We start from the raw sequence: 20,953 nt of genomic DNA, 5'->3' as shown, positions 1-20,953 counted from the left end.
ATACCCTGGTAGTCTTCTATCTGATTCAAATCATCCTAAGGTAAAGATGATCATTCTCACAATCACAAATAAAAAACAATGACAGGTATGATGAAAATGAAAGAAATTTAGCCATATTCCTACTTTAGATTGTAATAAGATTGTGTAACCTCTTATCTGACATGAAAAGCAGATATTCAAGCCACTCCTGCATACACATTTATTTAGAATATTCATCTCAAAGAGATGTGGTTTTAAAACTTTGTAATTTTGATATCATGGAATGGGTGTAATCATAATCACATGTAAAATGGTGTAAAGTGCAACTTAGTCATTTATTATCACTGTAATTTCAAAAACTAAATAATTTGTTATGTACTTTATTTTAAATTAAAATGTACAATATAGTATCCATACTGTCTCTTTATGTATTTTGTATGTAATTCACATCTCATGTAGTTATTGTACAACTGAATGCATGCTATAATATAACAATTTCCTCTTTCATTTTCATTTCCATCGAGTTGTTAGATGCATTACTCAATGCAATGAACCATGCATTACTATGTTTATTCTCTGAGCAGAACTTTCAACTGTGTTAACTTGTGTTCGATAAGTGGAATGACAAAAGAAGCTACTCAGATAAAATTAAAGTAACTGAGAAAAGTCAACATCTAGACCATTTCCATTTCACATTGTTACACAAAATCTTCCTTGTGGAAAAGAAAGGAAAGGATTGAAGCTAGACAAAAAGTGTTAGTGGTTGTGTGTACCCCACTTTATATATGTTTTATACATGTTCAACGAACACCACGAACACCATATGTTGGTTCACGTTGATTTTTCAAGAAGGAAGCCTTGGTAAAATTGTTTTATAAATTAAAAATCCAAAATAAATATCCAAAATAGACATCCATACGGCCACTTTAAAACACCGTTTTCAAAGTATTATATATTTTTTCACTTTGACCATTGCCACACGTACCCGTGGGGAGCGCCGGTAAATTTATCGGGGCGCGATGAACCCCTGATAACACTTACTTACCAGGAATCTGGCGTACCACATCTCCGTGGTGGCACACTCCAGGACCTGCTCTGACCAGCATCCTCGCCCAATTCCTTTTTATTTATCGGCAATGATTTTACGTTTCGCGTGGTCTTCATGAAAATAATGACGGCCTCGAAAGCACTACGTATATTTCGTGGACAATGATTCGTATGCAAAGGAAGCATAAAGGAAACATCACATCTGATCATGAGAAGACCCATGTGTGTGTGTGTGTGTGTGTGTGTGTGTGTGTGTGTGTGTGTGTGTGTGTGTAACATTGTATCAAAAGTAGGTATAAGGGTCCCAAAATTGACAAAGTGAGTGTAAAAGTCAAAAGATTGAACTCCAAAGCCAACTGGGCCAAATATCTTCAATGCATTTTGGTAAAAATGTTCCTAGGGGTCTAGATGAAAACTAATTCAAAGCAATGATTTACGCTAGATGGGGTCGAGAAGTATTAGTTTGATACTTCTGTCTGGCTTTGATGTTTGAAATGTGCTTAGCCCAGTTTGTCCTTTTCTACAAGTCTAGGGTTTCTAAAGAATAAGTCTGACCTAGCTGGATTCCTCTTTCTTGAGATGGTCAGGGATTTACACTTTAGATGGCTCAAACGGTCACTTTCCCTTTGTCTACCTAGTTAGTGTACATAACACACACACTACCCGGATGTTCTCGTTCAGTCATTCTAGGACGTGGATGCCACCTGGTTGGTTAGTCACTTATTATTTGCTTTGTGGAATGTGGTGGCAGACTAGACAATTCACAAAACACACATTGTGTTCTATGTTGACCAATGAGATAAAGTGCAATTCCAGATTGACCAAATGTGGCCAATGACAACACCCAAATAGTATGCATGTTCCATATATTGAGATCCTTTATTAATAATACCGTCAAACAAGTGGCAGAAAGACAATACTACTAAATTCAACATTTCAATAATAGCAATATGTAAGATGTGTTTTTAGATAAGTTCTTTTTTTTTTACTTATTCCTGTTGTTTTAAAACTTTGTCAACAGATGTTATCCGATTTTAATACTTCATCACGAAAAAAAATTCTTTTCCCTTAAAGTTGTTCTAGCTATAGCTGCGACTGGAACGTTTTTTGTATTGTTTTGAAAATGTGTTGTTAGGTGTAATAACTTACTCATAGTATCGTACACCGTGAAATGTATCGCATCACCTGTGGATAAACGTGTAGCAGCGCCCTCAACGGCGACCACGATTTCAACCTGTTCTGTACTGCTTACTGATCAACATGTACAATGTGTAATTATTCTTATTTTGACAATTTTCTATGAATATATTGTGGTTGTCTGATCAAAAGTGATACTCCAGTTACAATTAGTACAGTTTTAACATGGTGACAAATTTAAAACTTGCCACTACACTACCTACAGATAATATTGACCACTAATCAACAGATACAATGTCTTTTTAGAGGTAAGGGACCAATGTTTAGTGAATATATCTTTGGCTATTATTTGAAAACGCCCCGGTTGCAGCTAGTTCAGGTTTAAGATGAAGGTTCATCATTTGCTTCAGATAAGGGAACTTTCAAAATTCTTCTGAGAAATTATTTGGTTGTATCAAGAAATAATTGCATCATTGAAGATATGATTATGATGTATTTTGCAGCATTTGACAAAATCCTCTGTTTACAGACATAAACACAACGTTTCTCTTGAAAATTGTCTTCATTAAAAAACAACAAAATCGTTATTGAAAATTACATATAAAAAATATCTATATCGTTTTGAAACAAACTCCTCAGTGAGCTAGTTGTTTCAAAGTATATATACAGTGTATGTAGTTTTACTATTTACAATAAAGTGGACAACACTTCAGTTGTTGGAATGTCAAACCTGAGGATGTAATGCAGATAAATATTATAAAATTTCTGTGCTCAAAACTCGAAAAAATGTAGTTATTAACATCCTGTAAATGTTTCAATATTCCCTCCCTGACAAATTGCGTCTGTTGTACAAAAATACCATTTGTACTCTTCTTACGACAAATGTAAATCTTTACGGCTAAAATAGTTGTCTTTGGAATTATTCTACTCAATCGACATGTAGTATTGAGGAAGAGTCACATCTCTGTCTAGTGTACAGACTAAAGTATTTTGATAGTTACAGTAACCGAAGCGAAGAGTCACATCTCTAGCCCTGTCTAGTGTACAGTACCTCTTAGCTGCTGTAATCGAAGCAAATTTTTGCCCTCGCCCCTTTTTTATATTACTGACGTACCCCTTGTTAATTTTTTTGCAAACCTCGACAGATAAAAACTATGCACTGAAAAAATACATTGCAAAAAAGATGAAACTTATTGCGAAATAAACCAGAGCCACAATTTATGCTACTAAGCAACCTCTCATAATCTGTTTTCTTCTTTTTAATGAAGAAATTAGATACGATACTGATATTTGTGAAGTATTGCCATTTACTAATACCTGTACATGTACAACGAAATATCATATTTAAAGTTTAGGGTAGTTATTTACTTGAATATACCAGTAATTCTCCAAGTTTCACTTGAGGAGTACCCCATCAAGTACTTCATCAGTACCCCATCAAGTACTTCATCAGTATGCCGAACGGGGAATTAATGGAGTGGGTAGTCAGATGCAATGCCGTCTATGAGTATGGGGGTGGGGGGTGGGGGGTATTGATATAATGCTACCTATGACGAAGGGGGAGGCATTGATGGTGGAGGGTATGCCGGATCATCATACTTTGCTGGTCCTGGTGCATTAATATCTGATGGTGGAGGTGCATATGCCATGTCGTATCCCGTAGATGGTGGATACGATGGCGGGTATGCCGGATCATCTGTTGTATTGGTACTCGGACCCTGTCCCTGCATTGGAGGAGGATACATTGGACTGGAGGATGGTGGTGGATATGATTGACCTTGATCGTATCCTGGGTTGCTTTGTCCACCCGTGTATCCTGGTGCTGCCGTGATCCGTATATTGTATGTGACGGTTCTGTCGACAAAGAGTATAAAATAATAAACATTTTTACATTAGTAATAACTTGTAAAATGTTTGTTCATATTGGTTTATTTATTGAAATATGTATGGTTAAGAATTGGATATATTGCAATCAAATTAAATGAATACATACACCTTTGGTTTTGGCTCAACTGGGCGGACAGTCGTCGTTACTGGTCTGGGCCTACTTCCAGTTCGAGTTGTTGATGTAGCTGTAGATGTTGAGGGCGCACTGGATGACGATTTTTTACAGCAGCAATAAATGATAACTATGATAATAACAAGTAGTATAAGACCACCAATAACTCCACCGACAATTTCACCGACGGGAACTGTATGGTAGAAATAGAGGGTAACAAATTTTGACTGATGTCTTCGTGACATTATCCATCCGTCAGCCTATCAATCCGTCCGTACCTCGTCCATCCATCCATTCATCCACCCATCCATCCACCATCCATCCATCCACCCATTCGTTCGTTCGTTCATTCACTCATTCATTTATCCATCCACCCACCCATCCATCCATCCATCCATCCACCCACCCACCCATTCATCCATCCATCCACCCATCCATCCACCCACCCACCCATCCATCCATCCATCCATCCATTCGTCCGTCCATCCACCCATCCACCCATCCACCCATCCATCCACCCACCCACCCATCCATCCATCCATCCACCCATTCGTCCGTCCATCCACCCATCCACCCATCCATCCATCCATCCATCCATCCATCCATCCATCCATCCATCTATCCACCCATCCATCCACCCACCCACCCACCCACCCACCCATCCATCCACTCATCCATTCATCCATCCATCCATTCATCCATTCATCCATCCGTCCGTCCACCCACCCACCCATCCATCCATCCGTTCGTCCGTCCGTCCATCAATCCAATAGATGTATATGTCTACCCGTCATCCTGTCGCTGTATGTCTCTGTTGATATATGTCAGTCAGTCAGTTTATATGTATATATGAGTATGACTTTGTATCTGTTTAGCTAGGTATACATGTGTCTATCTATCTGTCTGTCTGTCTGTCTGTCTGTCTGTCTGTCTGTCTGTCTGTCTGTCTATCGAATTTACTTGTTTTCAGATCGATCTTGAGTTGGAACAAAAATTCAAATGTACCTTTTGAACAATCTTTTTCATCTGAATCATCTCCACAGTGGTCGTTACCATCGCAACGAAGTGTAGAATATATACATTTGTCATTGGCACATAGGAAGTGATCGCTGAAGCAAACGCCGTCTGCAAAGGTACATACGAAAAAAAAATCTGTAAAAGTGTGTATGTCAGCAACCTGAAACTGTAGACCCTACACGTGTCGAGTCTATGAACCGTTAATGGCATTCACGACTATGTGTAATACCCACAAAGCCGCGCACACCCAGAAAGTATGCCTCAACATTAACTAAGAATATACAGGTTTACTATGGAAGTATTGTCTCCCTAGTATAAAAAGCGTGTAAACTCAGTTTGCACAAACTGCTTGTGTGTGTGTGTAGAACTGTGCGGTTCATTTGACTGATTGAATGTTGTATTAGGTTGACATAGTTTTGGTCGATTATTCTTGTATCATATTTATGAATAAAATATAATTTTCTAGAATGCTCAATGAAAGAACCCCTTCCACTGTCATACAATTTCAAATGCTAGTGAATGAGTCGGAGTGGGTGTCGACATCGTTCCTTCACGTTATACTACAGTAACACAAATGTATATTTTTTTTGACGTATCAGAATCGTTGAAATCACGGTGTCAGGAAACAATATGACTCATGGTCACGCTTCGTTACCCTGGTTACTGCCTTCTTTGTGCGATTCGTAAAGTTACAAAATGTACTCCTTTAACATAATTTTATAAAGTTTATAATTTTGTCAAAATAATCTTGTAAAATTTACTTGAAAGCTTCACTGTAGACGAAATCTTCAGCATTGATCAGGTGACGGAATAATTAATTGCTTCTTATCAAAACGATACCCTTGTATGTATTTGAAAGAACGTTATATGTCATTTGACCTCAATTTTCTCTCGCCATTCCATGCTAAAATCACATAATATATAAATCATCAGACGAATGTTGCTTACATGAGGAATAGTAGAGAGTAAAAACTGCTTCAAATCCATCATAAGGTGTATCATGGTATCCAACCGTGAAAGACAATGTTAAACTACCACTATTTGTTGTGAATTCTGTGTTGCCATCACTGTCACATATACTGCCAAGTTGATTACTGTATGCATCAGTAATAGTAACATAATCATTATCACATCCTGAAAGAGAAGGAGAAACATTTGATTCAGATTTAGGCAAATTTCGTCGTTCGATTGTCTAACACACCCTCTCCCGCTTGTCTTTATTCCAGACTGGTAAACCTTCTCACAACTGTCACCACATTAATATGTCAGTCTTTTCGTATGTGAACCCCAGTAAAAGATGGTGAAATTCTGAAAAAACTTACATGACAGATTTCCATACCTTGAACCATAATTTTGCATGGTAGGAACCCCAATGAAATTACCAGGAAGAATTCGGGTAGATTTTACCTACTTACCACACGACTCGGAGTTTCAATAACTTTAAATCAGAAAGTGTTGTATTCTTATTTCACAACTGTTTATAACGACAATTTAGAAATATTTGTACCACGTGTAAGATTGTGTGACAGATAAAACAAACGAAACTACAATCAGAAGTTGTTCATATAAAAAACAATACTTTTCATCTCCTGTGTAAACTTTCTCGTTGTCTCTACATATTGGTAAACCAAACAGAATTGGAAAACCAAACAGAACGAAAACTATATTATGTTCCCAAGTAGCGTCCAAAGTCATTAAAGTTAATAAAGTTGACTTGTTGTTTCTGTAAAATTTGATAATATTCGGATAAATTCCAAGGCGAAATGCGATAATTAAGAATTTAAATATTATTGATTATTCATTGATTCTGTATCAATGAACTTGTCATTGTCAAGTAATCTCTGATTCGTTAGAAGTTAATCACTGCAGCTGATAACTGATTTTCTTCTTACAGGGTGCCTTGTACTGTACATTGACGTCACGCGTCATGACAAAGTATATTAAAACTTTAACTAACCGCCAGTATCTTCTGCAAGGTTGATCTTGGTGAACTTGAGATATATTTGATTAAAGCTGTCATCGGCAACAATCGTTCGAGTACAAGTCGTGTATGAAGGATTTGTGTCAGGGTCATGGGATTGGATGGTACCACCGAATATATCCACACTCGAGGAAGTGTCACTGCAAACTTAAAAGTTGAAACAAAGCCAAAATTTAAGTTATGGCGAATCTACCTGCAGTGTTGTTCGAAAAATCTTCTCATGGGCTGATTTTTTAAAGAACGCTTGGCCATGAATCATTCTTCACCTCCGTTGATATTCTATACGCACAAACGTGTGGGAAATTTTGAAATCTTTTCTACCGTTGCACCTGCTAGGAGATTTGTTTGTTTGGGACGATAGGCTATCAACCCCACTCGTCATAACAAATTACAAATGTACATGTAACGTAGAAAGAAAATGATAACCTCTCTCTTGATTACTGAACAGAAGTTTTAAACAGGGGACAAAATTATATAAAAATTAGCCGATTTTAAAATCCAATATGACCGCCGATTTTAAAATCCAATATGACCCGCCGCAAAATACTGTGGAAAAATCAACGATTGATAATTTTATTGATATTTGAATAAAGACTACGACAGCAACAATTCTATGATTATTTCAAAAAGGACCAGACAAAACTCTCAAATGGCATAGTTTGAAGAAATTTTCAGAAACTTGGTTTTTATAGAAAATTGATTCCCGGGGTTTTGTCGTCAGTTCAAAATGTATATACCCTGGAAAGTTTAAAGTAGAAGTTTACTTGTCCAGTTCAAATACGGAACGTTATAGTTACATAGAGTTAAGCAATAACCCCCGCCGAAGGCGGGTATGGAGCGAATTGTACCAAATTCGAGTGTATACCCTCCTTCGGCGGGAGTTATTGCTATTATATTATATCAAAATGTGTGTATATTTCTTCTAAATGTGATTCTGTGGTTATTTATATGCCCGAAAAGGCGAATTCGCACGTACAGAAAAAGATCGTCGGTAATAGATCGTCGGGAACGAGCATATTTTAATGAGTGGATACGTTCATGTAGCCCCCACACACACTGCATGAACACAACCATACACTGCATTGCAATGCATTGCATTGCATTTATAAATTACTTTATTTACATCATATAATGCATAACGAAAACGCGTTGAAAACTAGCAACAAAGAAAAGGGGGTAAGAGGTCAAAGAAAGTAACAATTTTGTTTGGATATTTTCGTAAGAACAATACAATCTTGTACACTGCTAAAAATAGATGTCTCGGCGTTGAATCGGAGAAGGCGCGAGACAGTAAATCAGAGACGCGACGTTACACAGTCTACTTTAATTTAATGGGTAACAAATTGAACATTGACCGAACCTGAAAATGTACAGTTTCGAAATAATCCTGACGCACCTTGACTGATGGTTAAAAGTTGAATCGGTGTTGCTTGATTCAACGCGTAACGAGAGTAGGACGCTGAGACGGCTCGTTGCATTGGGAGAACTTGTACCTTATCAGTGATGTTGAAGCCACTAATCGATAGTTGCTTTCGATCGCAAGGTCATCAGTGGAATTATTTGGACTACTGTAACCCAAACTATTGTACAGGATACCTGACACACCTTTACTCTGGGGAAGTGTTAACTTATTGGTATAAGAACGAACACATTCAGCTTGTATGTACTATTCATATGCTAGTTTAGGGGCCCATTTTACCACTGCCAGCCGTGGTAAAATGGGATTTTACCACAGTTATTATCCAATCAGAATGGCGCATAGTAGCATGATATAATATAATATCATTTTTACATACTGTATGCTTTACTTCCAGTACCAGGTCCATATGAAGCAGAAAATCCTTGACTGCTTATACTATCATCAGAATGGAAGTAGAGCAAGAGGTTGGACCCAGATGACGTAATCACAGAACCGGGGAATGTATAGTATTTGCCAATGGAAGGTGATGACCTTGAACTTCCATCAAAAATCTCCACGTAATCACAACACGTTTCTAATGAAAACGTGTCAAATTCAAGCTGTTGAAGAAAAGACAGTTAGATTATTTTGCTTGCTTATTTACTCACAATGGACACAGGATTAGCTTCAATTTACAATAGTCAAATAAACACATGAATAATAAACAGGTATACATCAACACTCACACCCATACACCCATCCATGGTACGCACGCAAGCACATACACGCACATATATACATACACACACACACACACACACACACACACACACACATACATATCCTTATTGGCTACTGGTAAAGTTAATCTCCTGCCAATCACTAGTTAAGACTATACTATGGTACAAACATACAAACATAAATACATACATACACACACACACACATACATACATACATACATACATGCATGCATGCATGCATGCACGCACGCACGCACGCACGCACGCACGCACGCATGCATGCACGCACGCACGCACGCACGCACGAACGTACGTACGTACGTACATACATACATACATACATACATACATACATACATACATACATACATACATACATACATACATACATATATACATGGAATCACCATCTTACAAGTACAAATGTAAGCCCTAGCTCCATGTGTTTGGCCTTTAGATCACCTTATAGAGATCCTTAGCCGCTAGGCCTACATCACTGAATATAGAAATTTGGATAACATCGTTGTAACATGATGGGTATTTGTTGTTGTTGTTGTTGTTGTTGTTGTTGTTGTTGTTGTTGTTGTTGTTGTTGTTGTTGAGATTTTTATCGATGAACCTCATGTCTTTTTACCCATTTTTGTATACTACAAAATAGATTTTAGTACGCCCTACTTGTCACAGTCTTTTGAGTACCCCCCCCCCCCCCCCCGCCCGCCAACATTTTGCCCCAAACATATCTCCGGCTCATCTGCAGGTCATAAATGAACGTTTTTTCCTTTACACATTTACACATATATGTTGTAGTTGATAGTTGCTGAGTTCTTTCGTCATGATATGAATGTAAGTGTATCTGATTGTGTCACTGAAAAGCAGAGTTGGCATACACGATTCTGAAATACACATTGTCTTACCTCTACGGTTTGTCCTGATGAAATCGATATGTAGAAAAAACAGTCTGCATTTTCAGTGTAATAGTACGGATAGTTAGGTGACACAATAGCCCCAGTTTCTGAAGTCAGAGTACCGCCACAGTCCCCAAAGTTATATGTGTCAGCAGCAACTTCAGAGACACTAGTATATGTGGCAAGGAATCCTTGATATGAGACTGCGTAGTCGGAATGGAAATGTAGGAGGAGGGATGAACCCGTGGAGTGAATAATGGAGGGAATGGTTGACCCGGAGTACTTGCCAAATGAGGAGACATATGTCGTTGAACCGTCGTACACTTCTACGTAATCATGCGTTGATTCAGTGATGAACAGCGAGAATGCCAACTAGAATGAATCCGAAGTGCAAATTTTAGGTATTTGTACTCTATGCAGTCTGTCTTTCTGTCTGTGTGAATACAGGTGTGTGTAGGTGTGTAGGTATGTTGGATGGCTGTTTTTTCCTTGTTGGTCTCCAAGACTGACTTGCTGATACTATAATGAGGTATCAGCTTATTCATACTGTTACCATGGTTACACTTTATATGAGATCAATAGCATATCTAATGCAAATGAGCTAAAACTACACTTCACGGGCTACACTTACACGTATCCGTAGATTAGATGTGGTGTATATATAATAATAACAGTTCTGATCATCTGAGTAATCACTTGGGTAACCTGGTGAAGCCAATTGCCCTGTATCTGTATAAAAATTCCCACCACAGTCTCCGAGTGCTCTTCTTTCTGTATTAAGAAAGTCAAGACTACAACGTCAAAGAAATGTCAATGGATGAAATTAATCTCAACTGCTTTATTGCCATGACCACAACTTTACCCTTACCTTGGTGATGAACTACATCAGTTCCATGATCTCGAACGAGAAAGACGCCCTCTATCAGGGTAAATGCAATGATGAATAATGTCTTTATCTTGTACATTTCGTTATTTGTATCAGGATGGTGAAGGTGTCAGTCTTGAGGCTGAAATGTAGATAGTTGTATATATTCAATATGGGTACTTAGATGTACGCTAGGCAAATAACTTATACATACAGTGTCAACGAAAACTGATAACATGGTATCATACAATATGTCTCGATACCTGTATACTCCAATATCTTAAGATGACTTAAGAAGGCTTGGTAGTTACCAGACTATCCTGAGTTTCCTCGTCTTTTTATAAATGTGTACCCTAGGCATACATGCGCGACATTGATAAACTGGTTTAAATACATGGTTAGAGCTATGAGACATTTAAAAAAATGAATTGTTGTAAGCTTATGGATAATACACATATTCGACTCAAGAGAAGGCTTGGTCACTGATTTGCAACTGTATCAAGTTCGAAGCGTCAGAGACAGACAGATAGGCACGTACACACACATACACACACACACACATACATACACACACACACACACACACACACACACACAAACAAACACACATGCAGACACACACATAGGTCGCATACATACATACATACATACATACATACATACATACATACATACATACATACATACATACATACATACATACATACATACATACATACATACATACATACATACATACATACATATACACACAAACACACACAGATACATACACATAGATAGACAGCTAGATGGACAGCTAGATAGATAGATAGATAGATAGATAGATAGATAGATAGATAGATAGATAGATAGATAGATAGGTAGTTAGTTAGGTAGTTAGGTAGGTAGGTAGGTAGGTAGATAGATAGATATATAAGTGAGTGAGTGAGTGAGTGAGTGAGTGAGTGAGTGAGTGAGTGAGTGAGTGTTGTGAATTGTTTTCGTATATGAAACCTTGAAAGTGTTAACCGATATAGTAATGTACTGACGTAGAGGAAAAGGTTGGCTATTTCCATTGTATATACATGTGATTGTATAGTTTCATTTAAACACACGAGGTAATGAATCACCTTTCACTCTGTCATTATGTCGCAAGGCATATCAAACTGTCAAATGTGACCATTGTTTGGAAAAAAACTTAAAAAGTATGTTTCTTTTTTTAAACCCTTCTACCATTAATATCTAGAGTATATCTTTTGCATGTAGTCAATTATAGAGAAGTGCCGTGCTGAGATGATTTGAAACACATTTACTTTTCAATATACCGGTTATAAAAATATACACTGTTCATGCATATTGTACTTACCGTAAATATATTTTCCACTGATCAAATGTTAAACTGTCTATGACATGATTGAGGCTCCGAGTTGCAAAAATCACGTAAACATGATTGAGAACATTCACCGTCAATCTTGCGAACTGGGCGCCACTTATGCGATTTCATACATTTCTCATTATATGCTCTAAGTGAATGTTGTGTTGGCCTCTCCCTGACAACTACACATATACAGTAAAAAAGCAAACAAATGACGTCACAAAAGAAGTGCGCACTAGAAACTGTACAAAGAATGACACTATGAAAGGGTCAGTTGTCCAATGGAAGTGGTCGACCATTGTATGTGTATCTTTTCATAGTCTAGGCAAGGGGCAGCTACGGTTCATTTGAACCATCGACGTTTATGCTCGAACAAATGTCTATATACTAAAGGTGTATTACATACATGTATATAACGCCAGGACGGCATTATATCTACCACAGGGACGAGTAATGTTGACTGGATTGAAGATGTATACAATGACGGCCCACCAACTGTCAAATAATGTGTGTTATGTATAAGCGTCTTTTCCATACACTATACATATATTTATTAAGGTGTCCTGTGTGGACTTAAATAAAATTTACACACAAAAAAGAGCCACACCCAGCCCTCTGGCTTATAGGACACAAATAATATCAAATTAAATACATAAATAAATAAATATCACATACGTTTTAATTGTAAATAAAGTTTTTCCTACTGTTAAAGGCCTCGTGTAAATAGTTTGCAGTATCATTACAATGGGGGAAATTTGAACTATAAATGCTCACTTGATACAAGGAAAATATATACTGGCAGCATAATTTGGCAATAGTATATTTTGTATTTTTCCCTACAAGCAAGATGGACTAAAAGTAGTAATATCATTTATGTTCATATTTGTAATGTTATTCACTCATACAAGCAGGATTACGCATCTCTATGGATTACATAGGGGACAGTAGTTTGAGTGAATACTGTTAATCGTAACGGTTACAACCCCTTTCGTGTGCGTCAACATTAATGCAGAATTTAAAAAAAAGGGTGTGTTTCCAGTAAGCCGCCGACTAGTGCAGCTGGGTGGTGGTGTTGAAAGCTCTTCTCACTTCATCATACCCGACCTGTACATACACTACTATGTCTGTGAAAGGTCTTTCTACCTGTATTACAATATCTCCATATTCTTTCATATTCATTTCTATGTAATTATGTAATGTTCTTAAATTATGAGTAGAAATTATGTCTTTGGTAATATAATGTTTTACCGATGTTTGTTTGTCTACAATGTATCTCTTTATGACTGCAATATCTCAAAAAATCTTTGTTCAATTTTAATTCAATTTTGTAAATACATTTCTGATGAGCGGGGTGAGAACCAATTAGAGTTCGGTAAACATTATGTGTATACACATTGATAAATCATTTGCATAATTAAGAGATTTTCCTTTATTTAATAATATAAGAATGCATACTTCAAATTTCAAATTAAATTGAAGATAAGCAGTATTCTGTTAATCTTATCGAAGCAACATTTCACGTACATGAGTTATTTGCATAATTAATGACATTTCTTAATTAGGCAATACTTGATTGTTTAGAATTACAAATAACTTTGCGGATATATTCATGATACTATGACACAATTGTCCTGCAAATATGATAAATGTGATATGTATATTACTTGACTAATTTGCATAATCAATTGTATTTACCAATTAGGCGATATGTATATAAATGGTGTCTCAAAATCTCATTTATCAAAGTTGATGAATGTAATGATTATATCTTGACATTTACGTCTCATAGATATGATGGCTGTGGCTTTTATATTAATGACTAATTTGCATATTTTTTTGAATTACCAAATCTTACTTTTTTCCTCCTTACGAAAGACATCCAAATTACATGTATGATGGACTCCACATAACCATACCACTTACATGGAGATAAGGGGGTTCGCAACGTACTAACGAGTGATATGGCATTTCTGAATGAGAAAACAGATATCTTTCAAGAATTGGTTTGATCTTGTTGTAGGAAAGTTTTTATTTACAGTTACTGGAGAATGATATGATTAATGCAGAGTTTAACACGTGACAAAAACCTTTAATATTTCATTGTGAATTATAATAAATTCTATAGACATCGTTTCTGGACGTTGTTACATTAAAACGTTATAGAAAGACATAGAATAAAAGTTTGTAAATATTTGTAAATGTATGTACTTCAATATCATAATATAAGATTACAAATAAACATACGTAAGTCTTAATTCTATCACTATGACAACACAAATATGGGGACTTTTGTCTTTACTAGATGAAAATCTTCATACATGTCTTAATCGTCAATTAATGCCATATATTAGCCTACACTAGATACTGAATTGTAAACAAATACGATAGATAATGACAATTCAGTACATAAGTATGTTTCAGTGATAGTTTGGCAAAGAGTAAGAATTTATGTATATATTAGTTGAACTTTTCTCACACTTGGATATCAAGATAAATAACTATATACAAAGTGGTAAATGTTCAATTTGAGATAAAGGTTTCTCAAAAACACAAGTTCACAAAATAAGATATCTCAAAAAAATTCTCACAAAACACGTGAATATTGTAGAGTAACTGAGTTGCTAGTCAGTCTGTTTAACTCTTGTGGTGTAGTATTTATAGAAAAATAGAAGTTTGTTAATTCACCTCTCTCGACTAATGTTTGCATTATGTATACAAAAATCTACTATCGTGAATTATTGCCTGGAAAACAATAAGTAAACGAAATTCACTGACTTAGCATTGAATGTGCATATGGTTAGTTTTAATGAGTCATTTGCATAATTAATGATTTTCAGTAACTAGGCTATATCTTAAGAATGCATTCTTCAAATTCTATATAATTTGGTACACACATTCATGATACCAGAGAGCACGTATCTTGTAATTGTAAAGCATATTTATGTAACACATTGGCAGAATTAACGATTTTTAGTAATTAGGCTATAGTTTTGAAAGCGCAAGCTTCAAATTCAATATAATTTGTTACATACGTACTTCAACCATAACTAATTACACATGCTCGGAAAAGCTTGTTGATATAGCTTTTAGTTTTAATGCATCATTTGCATAATTAATGATTTTCAGTAATTAGACTGTATCTGATGTATTAATTTGTTACAGTTATTGATATAGTTAATTGATGTAGTTTTTAATTGTAATCGATCATTTCTATAATTAATGATTTGAGAGTAGAAGCTTCAAATTGCACATTGATGCACACATTGATGTTAACAAATTATATGTATCCTATAAAGTTAGAATTATTCATTTGCATAATTAATTATTTTCGGTAACTAGGCAACATCGTAAATATACAAACTTCAGATTTCTCATAGCTGGGAATAACTATTTGGGGTATGTCATTTATGGTAGCTATGGCTAAGAACTTTGTATTCCAATAATTATTGTGTGTAGGAACGAAAATCTAAAGACTTTGCCCATATGGAAGTAAATCGGTCTAAATCTGGTTTATTTATGGCTCACTGCGGTGTCATAGGTTGGAGGAGGCATAGCAGGAGGGGAGCCCGCAGTATCACCATAGGCAACTGATTCCGGTGGTACATTTACACCCTGAGTCGCAGGTGGGTAGGCAGGGTTATATCCTGCAGATCCTTGTTGTTGAGGAGGGTACATTGGATTGTACCCCATAGATTCTGACTGTGGGGGAGGGTATTGTGCAGGATTGTACCCCGTGGATTCTGACTGTGGGGGAGGGTATTGCGGATTGTACCCCATAGATTCTGACTGTGGTGGAGGATGTTGTGCCGGATTGTACCCCACAGAATCCGACTGTGGGGGTGGATGTTGTACCGGATTGTACCCCACAGAATCCGACTGTGGGGGAGGATGTTGTGTCGGATTGTACCCCATAGATTGTGACTGTGGGGGAGGATGTTGTACTGGATTGTACCCCACAGCATCCGACTTTGGGGGTGGATATTGTGCCGGATTGTACCCCATAGATTGTGGCATCGGAGTGTTATCTACTGGAGCAGCTGCCGTATTGGTCTGTCCCTGAATAGGAGGTGGACCTGTATTATAACCTTGATTGTTGTATCCACCACTGTAGCCTTGTGGTGCAACCATCCGTACATGGTAAGTGACTGTAGGACTGTAAACAACAACAAACACAACAATAAATAAAAATTGGTCGAGAAATTAATATTTTATGTAGACTCGACACGAGTGTGAGATAATATCCAAACCCTTGTTTCTATTAGGTATTTGTTTCATTTATCGTTTTCTATAGGCAATTGTGCTGATACCACAGAAAACAAGTTTACTTTTGTTGTTAGTTATATACAGTGGAGAATGCTTAAAGTGTCTGTCAAGGCATTTAATAAGTAACTTAATGGCATCGATATTAACAGTTTGACGATGAATCATCTTGGAATTCAAACACACGTGAGTTCATATGAATTATCTGTCTACCACAAAACCTGCTACTGTCCACTCTACTACCGTTGTCACCTTATATGACATTTTATAAGGTACCGCAGATACTTACATGGTGCTCCCCGTATTTGGTTGTGTTGTCGCAGCTGGTGTTGTGGTAGATGGCGCGGTTGATGATGACTTTTTAGAACAGCAACAACAGCAGGCTACGATTGCTATTATGACGATAAGAACAAAGATGGCTCCAACCACTCCACCAACTATTGCTCCAATATCAGCTAAAGATATAAAGGTATAAAGTTTAGACTTCTAATTGTTCTAATCCACCCCCACCCCGCTATGAATCGTAGTACGATGAGAAAGCCTTAATTCATTGCTTATAAAAATTTCAAGAATACTAGGTCAACTTTAGTACAAACTCCATTGTTTGGAAGATAAAATGGTTTTCTTAGTACTTTGTCATAGCCATTTTTGCCATACGTAGTTTTAGTTCTCTCATTTTAACACTCGGTGTCATTCACCAATTACGTTTAGGAGAGTATTATGTAAGTTTTCAAATTACCTGTTTTTCCTTTTAGTTTTAGCCCCCCCCCCCGTGGGTTATTTACATGTTGCCAATACACCGGCCCTTGTAAGGATGATCGAAGTTCAAATTATACCTCACATACCTGTAAGAGATGACTAATACCTCACATACCTGTAACATATGACTAGTACTTCACATACCTGTAAGATATGACTAATACCTCACATACCTGTAAGAGATTACTAATACCTCACACACCTGTAGGAGATGACTAATACGTCATATATCTGTAAGAGATGATAATACCTCACATACCTGTAAGAGCTGACTAATACCTCACATACCTGTAAGAGATGACTAATACCTCACATACCTGTAGGAGATGACTAATACGTCATATATCTGTAAGAGATGACTAATACCTCACATGCCTGTAAGAGATGACTAATACCTCACATACCTGTAGGAGATGACTAATACCTCACATACCTGTAAGAGATGACTAATACCTCACATGCCTGTAAGAGATGGCTAATACCTCACATACCTGTAAGAGATGACTAATACCTCACATACCTGTAGGAGATGACTAGTACCTCACATACCTGTAAGAGATGACTAATACCTCACATACCTGTAAGAGATGACTAATACCTCACATACCTGTAAGAGATGACTAATACCTCACATACCTGTAAGAGATGACTAATACCTCACATACCTGTAGGAGATGACTAATACCTCATATACCTGTAAGAGATGACTAATACCTCACATACCTGTAAGAGATGACTGATACCTCACATACCTGTAGGAGATGGCTAATACCTCATATACCTGTAAGAGATGACTAATACCTCACATACCTGTAAGAGATGACTGATACCTCACATACCTGTAAGAGATGACTAATACCTCACACACCTGTAAGAGATGACTAATACCTCACATACCTGTAAGAGATGACTAATACCTCACATACCTGTAAGAGATGACTGATACCTCACATACCTGTAAGAGATGACTAATACCTCACATACCTGTAAGAGATGACTAATACCTCACATACCTGTAAGAGATGACTAATACCTCACATACCTGTAAGAGATGACTAATACCTCACATACCTGTAAGAGATGACTAATACCTCACATACCCGTAAGAGATGACTAATACCTCACATACCTGTAGGAGATGACTAATACCTCACATACCTGTAAGAGATGACTAATACATCACATACCCGTAAGAGATGACTAATACCTCACATACCTGTAGGAGATGACTAATACCTCACATACCTGTAAGAGATGACTAATACCTCACATACCTGTAAGAGATGACTAATACCTCACATACCTGTAAGAGATGACTGATACCTCACACACCTGTAAGAGATGACTAATACCTCACATACCTGTAAGAGACGACTAATACCTCACATACCTGTAAGAGATGACTAATACCTCACATACCTGTAAGAGATGACTAATATCTCACATACCTGTAAGAGATGACTAATATCTCACATGCCTGTAAGAGATGACTAATACCTCACATGCCTGTAAGAGATTACTAATACCTCACATACCTGTAAGAGATGACTAATATCTCACATACGTGTAAGAGATGACTAATACCTCACATACCTGTAAGAGATGACTAATATCTCACATACCTGGTTCATCACAATCAACTTCGTCTGAATAATCACTACAGTGATTGTTGCCATCGCAACGAAGAGCATTGTCTATACACCAATCGTTATTACAATTAAAATCATAGCTGTAGCAAGTACCGTCTGTGTAAGAAATACAACAAACAAATCACCGGTCATGATATGAAAACATTCATCATCTGTATGAATTATATGATTTCGTACTAAAATTGGAAAACTGGACAAGTGACGAAATTTTTAATTGCAACATCGTTATTTCAAGAAGTTATCTGTAATTTGATATCAGGGGAGCCATGATTGGGCAGTTTGTTACTGGGTAGACAGTTTGCAACATTTCGAGGGCGTGCTAACATAAACATCCATGCAAGCTTAGCCATCAAGAGGTGAAACGAAACAAAATGTAGTCAGAAGCCTTTGTACTTAAGCTGTAAGGTATGTACAATTTATGTACCAACATGCAGAGTGATACTTACAATATATGTACCAACATGTGGGGTGATATTTACAATATATGTACCAACATGCAGAGTGATACTTACAATATATGTACCAACATGTAGTGTGATATTTACAATATATGTACCAACATGCAGAGTGATACTTACAATATATGTACCAACATGTGGGGTGATATTTACAATATATGTACCAACATGTAGTGTGATATTTACAATATATGTACCAACATGTAGGGTGATACTTACAATATATGTACCAACATGCATGGTGATATTTACAATATATGTACCAACATGTGGGGTGATATTTACAATATATGTACCAACATGTAGTGTGATACTTACAATATATATACCAACATGTAGGGTGATACTTACAATATATGTACCAACATGTAGGGCGATATTTACAATATATGTACCAACGTGTAGGGCGATATTTACAATATAAGTACCAACATGCAGGGTGATACTTACAATTATTACTATACAGAGTAAAGATTGCTTCGAATCCACCGTAAGAAGTGTAATGGTAACCCGCCGTAAAAGCGACTGTCAAGCTACCACTGTCCGTAGTAAACTCTGTCGTGCTCGTGTAGTCACAAAATATTCCCTGGACAGTACCATATGCATCAGTTACTGTAATGTAGTCACTGCTGCACCCTAAAATTATAAAAAAGGAAAACTATGTCTTTACTAAAAGGTTGAATACAAGCTTTTTTCTGGGTCAGCTGGGTGGAGGACGTCAGTGAGATGAAGATTTTGCACTGGTGGTATTAAGCTAATCTTTCCGTGTGTGTGTGTGTGGGGGGGTGTGTGTGTGTGTAAATATATGGGTATTGGTGGGTAAGTAGATGGATGAATGGGTAGGTATGTATATAGGTGTGTATGTGTGTATGTATGAATATGGGTAGGTAGGTGGATAGGTACGAATGTATATTTTGAATGGGATATATTTTCATGACTTTTTGTGTATGTTTTGTAGATATTGTTTCAAAGTAGCATGGAATCCATGCGGGTGGTTTTTTTTGGATTCGTTATCTGCCCAACACAATATTTTGACTGGGAAATTAAATTTTAAAATTCCCAGTCGTCTGGATTTTAGGCTAATGTCAAGGAGGATAATAAATCATCGATTGGGTCTTGTTATTCACTTCATTACTATAATCCCAGTGTATTCCATTTACACCTTATTATAGTCTCTTCCTAACCAGTGACTATTTATCTGTTAAAGGAATTTGAAGGATCAGAATACGATAACCTACCATACGAATATATTAAGTCAATTTTGATGAACTTGAGATAGACGTTGTCATAGTGTCCATTGGCAAAAATAGTCTGAGTACAGGTGGTGTATGACGGGTAAAAGCTGGGATCATGTGACAGAATAATCCCGCCATTGGAGTAGACTGTTGTAGATGTCCC

The 20,953-nt window shown here is 36.8% G+C and overlaps 2 protein-coding genes across 2 annotated transcripts in view; both read right to left on the bottom strand.

Annotated features, from left to right (window-relative positions):
• Positions 1-1,935: 1,935 nt before the first annotated feature.
• On the bottom strand, positions 1,936-12,612 carry LOC144437409 (bone morphogenetic protein 1-like). Its single transcript, XM_078126338.1, has 10 exons — positions 12,421-12,612; positions 11,076-11,214; positions 10,839-10,978; positions 10,217-10,579; positions 8,957-9,179; positions 7,137-7,307; positions 6,128-6,313; positions 5,168-5,287; positions 4,157-4,355; positions 1,936-4,017 (listed from the first exon to the last, which is right to left on the bottom strand). The coding sequence occupies exons 2-10, from the start codon at positions 11,170-11,172 to the stop codon at positions 3,711-3,713; spliced, it is 1,806 nt and encodes a 601-aa protein (XP_077982464.1). The 5' UTR covers positions 11,173-11,214; positions 12,421-12,612; the 3' UTR covers positions 1,936-3,710.
• A 2,090-nt stretch (positions 12,613-14,702) lies between these two features.
• LOC144437329 (uncharacterized) overlaps positions 14,703-20,953 on the bottom strand; it is an 11,294-nt gene continuing 5,043 nt past the window's right edge. Inside the window, exons 6-10 of the mRNA XM_078126253.1 lie at positions 20,794-20,953; positions 20,006-20,191; positions 19,071-19,193; positions 16,979-17,144; positions 14,703-16,582 (exon numbers count right to left, since the gene is read on the bottom strand). The exon at positions 20,794-20,953 is cut by the window's right edge and continues 8 nt beyond it. Of these exons, the coding sequence (XP_077982379.1) occupies positions 15,940-16,582; positions 16,979-17,144; positions 19,071-19,193; positions 20,006-20,191; positions 20,794-20,953 (1,278 nt within the window). The 3' untranslated portion in view covers positions 14,703-15,939. The remainder of the gene's footprint in view (positions 16,583-16,978; positions 17,145-19,070; positions 19,194-20,005; positions 20,192-20,793) is intronic.

The sequence above is a fragment of the Glandiceps talaboti genome, chromosome 7 (genome assembly GCF_964340395.1).
Source record: "Glandiceps talaboti chromosome 7, keGlaTala1.1, whole genome shotgun sequence".
In the NCBI taxonomy this organism is placed as follows: domain Eukaryota; kingdom Metazoa; phylum Hemichordata; class Enteropneusta; family Spengelidae; genus Glandiceps; species Glandiceps talaboti.
This window is presented reverse-complemented; position numbering and strand designations above follow the sequence as displayed.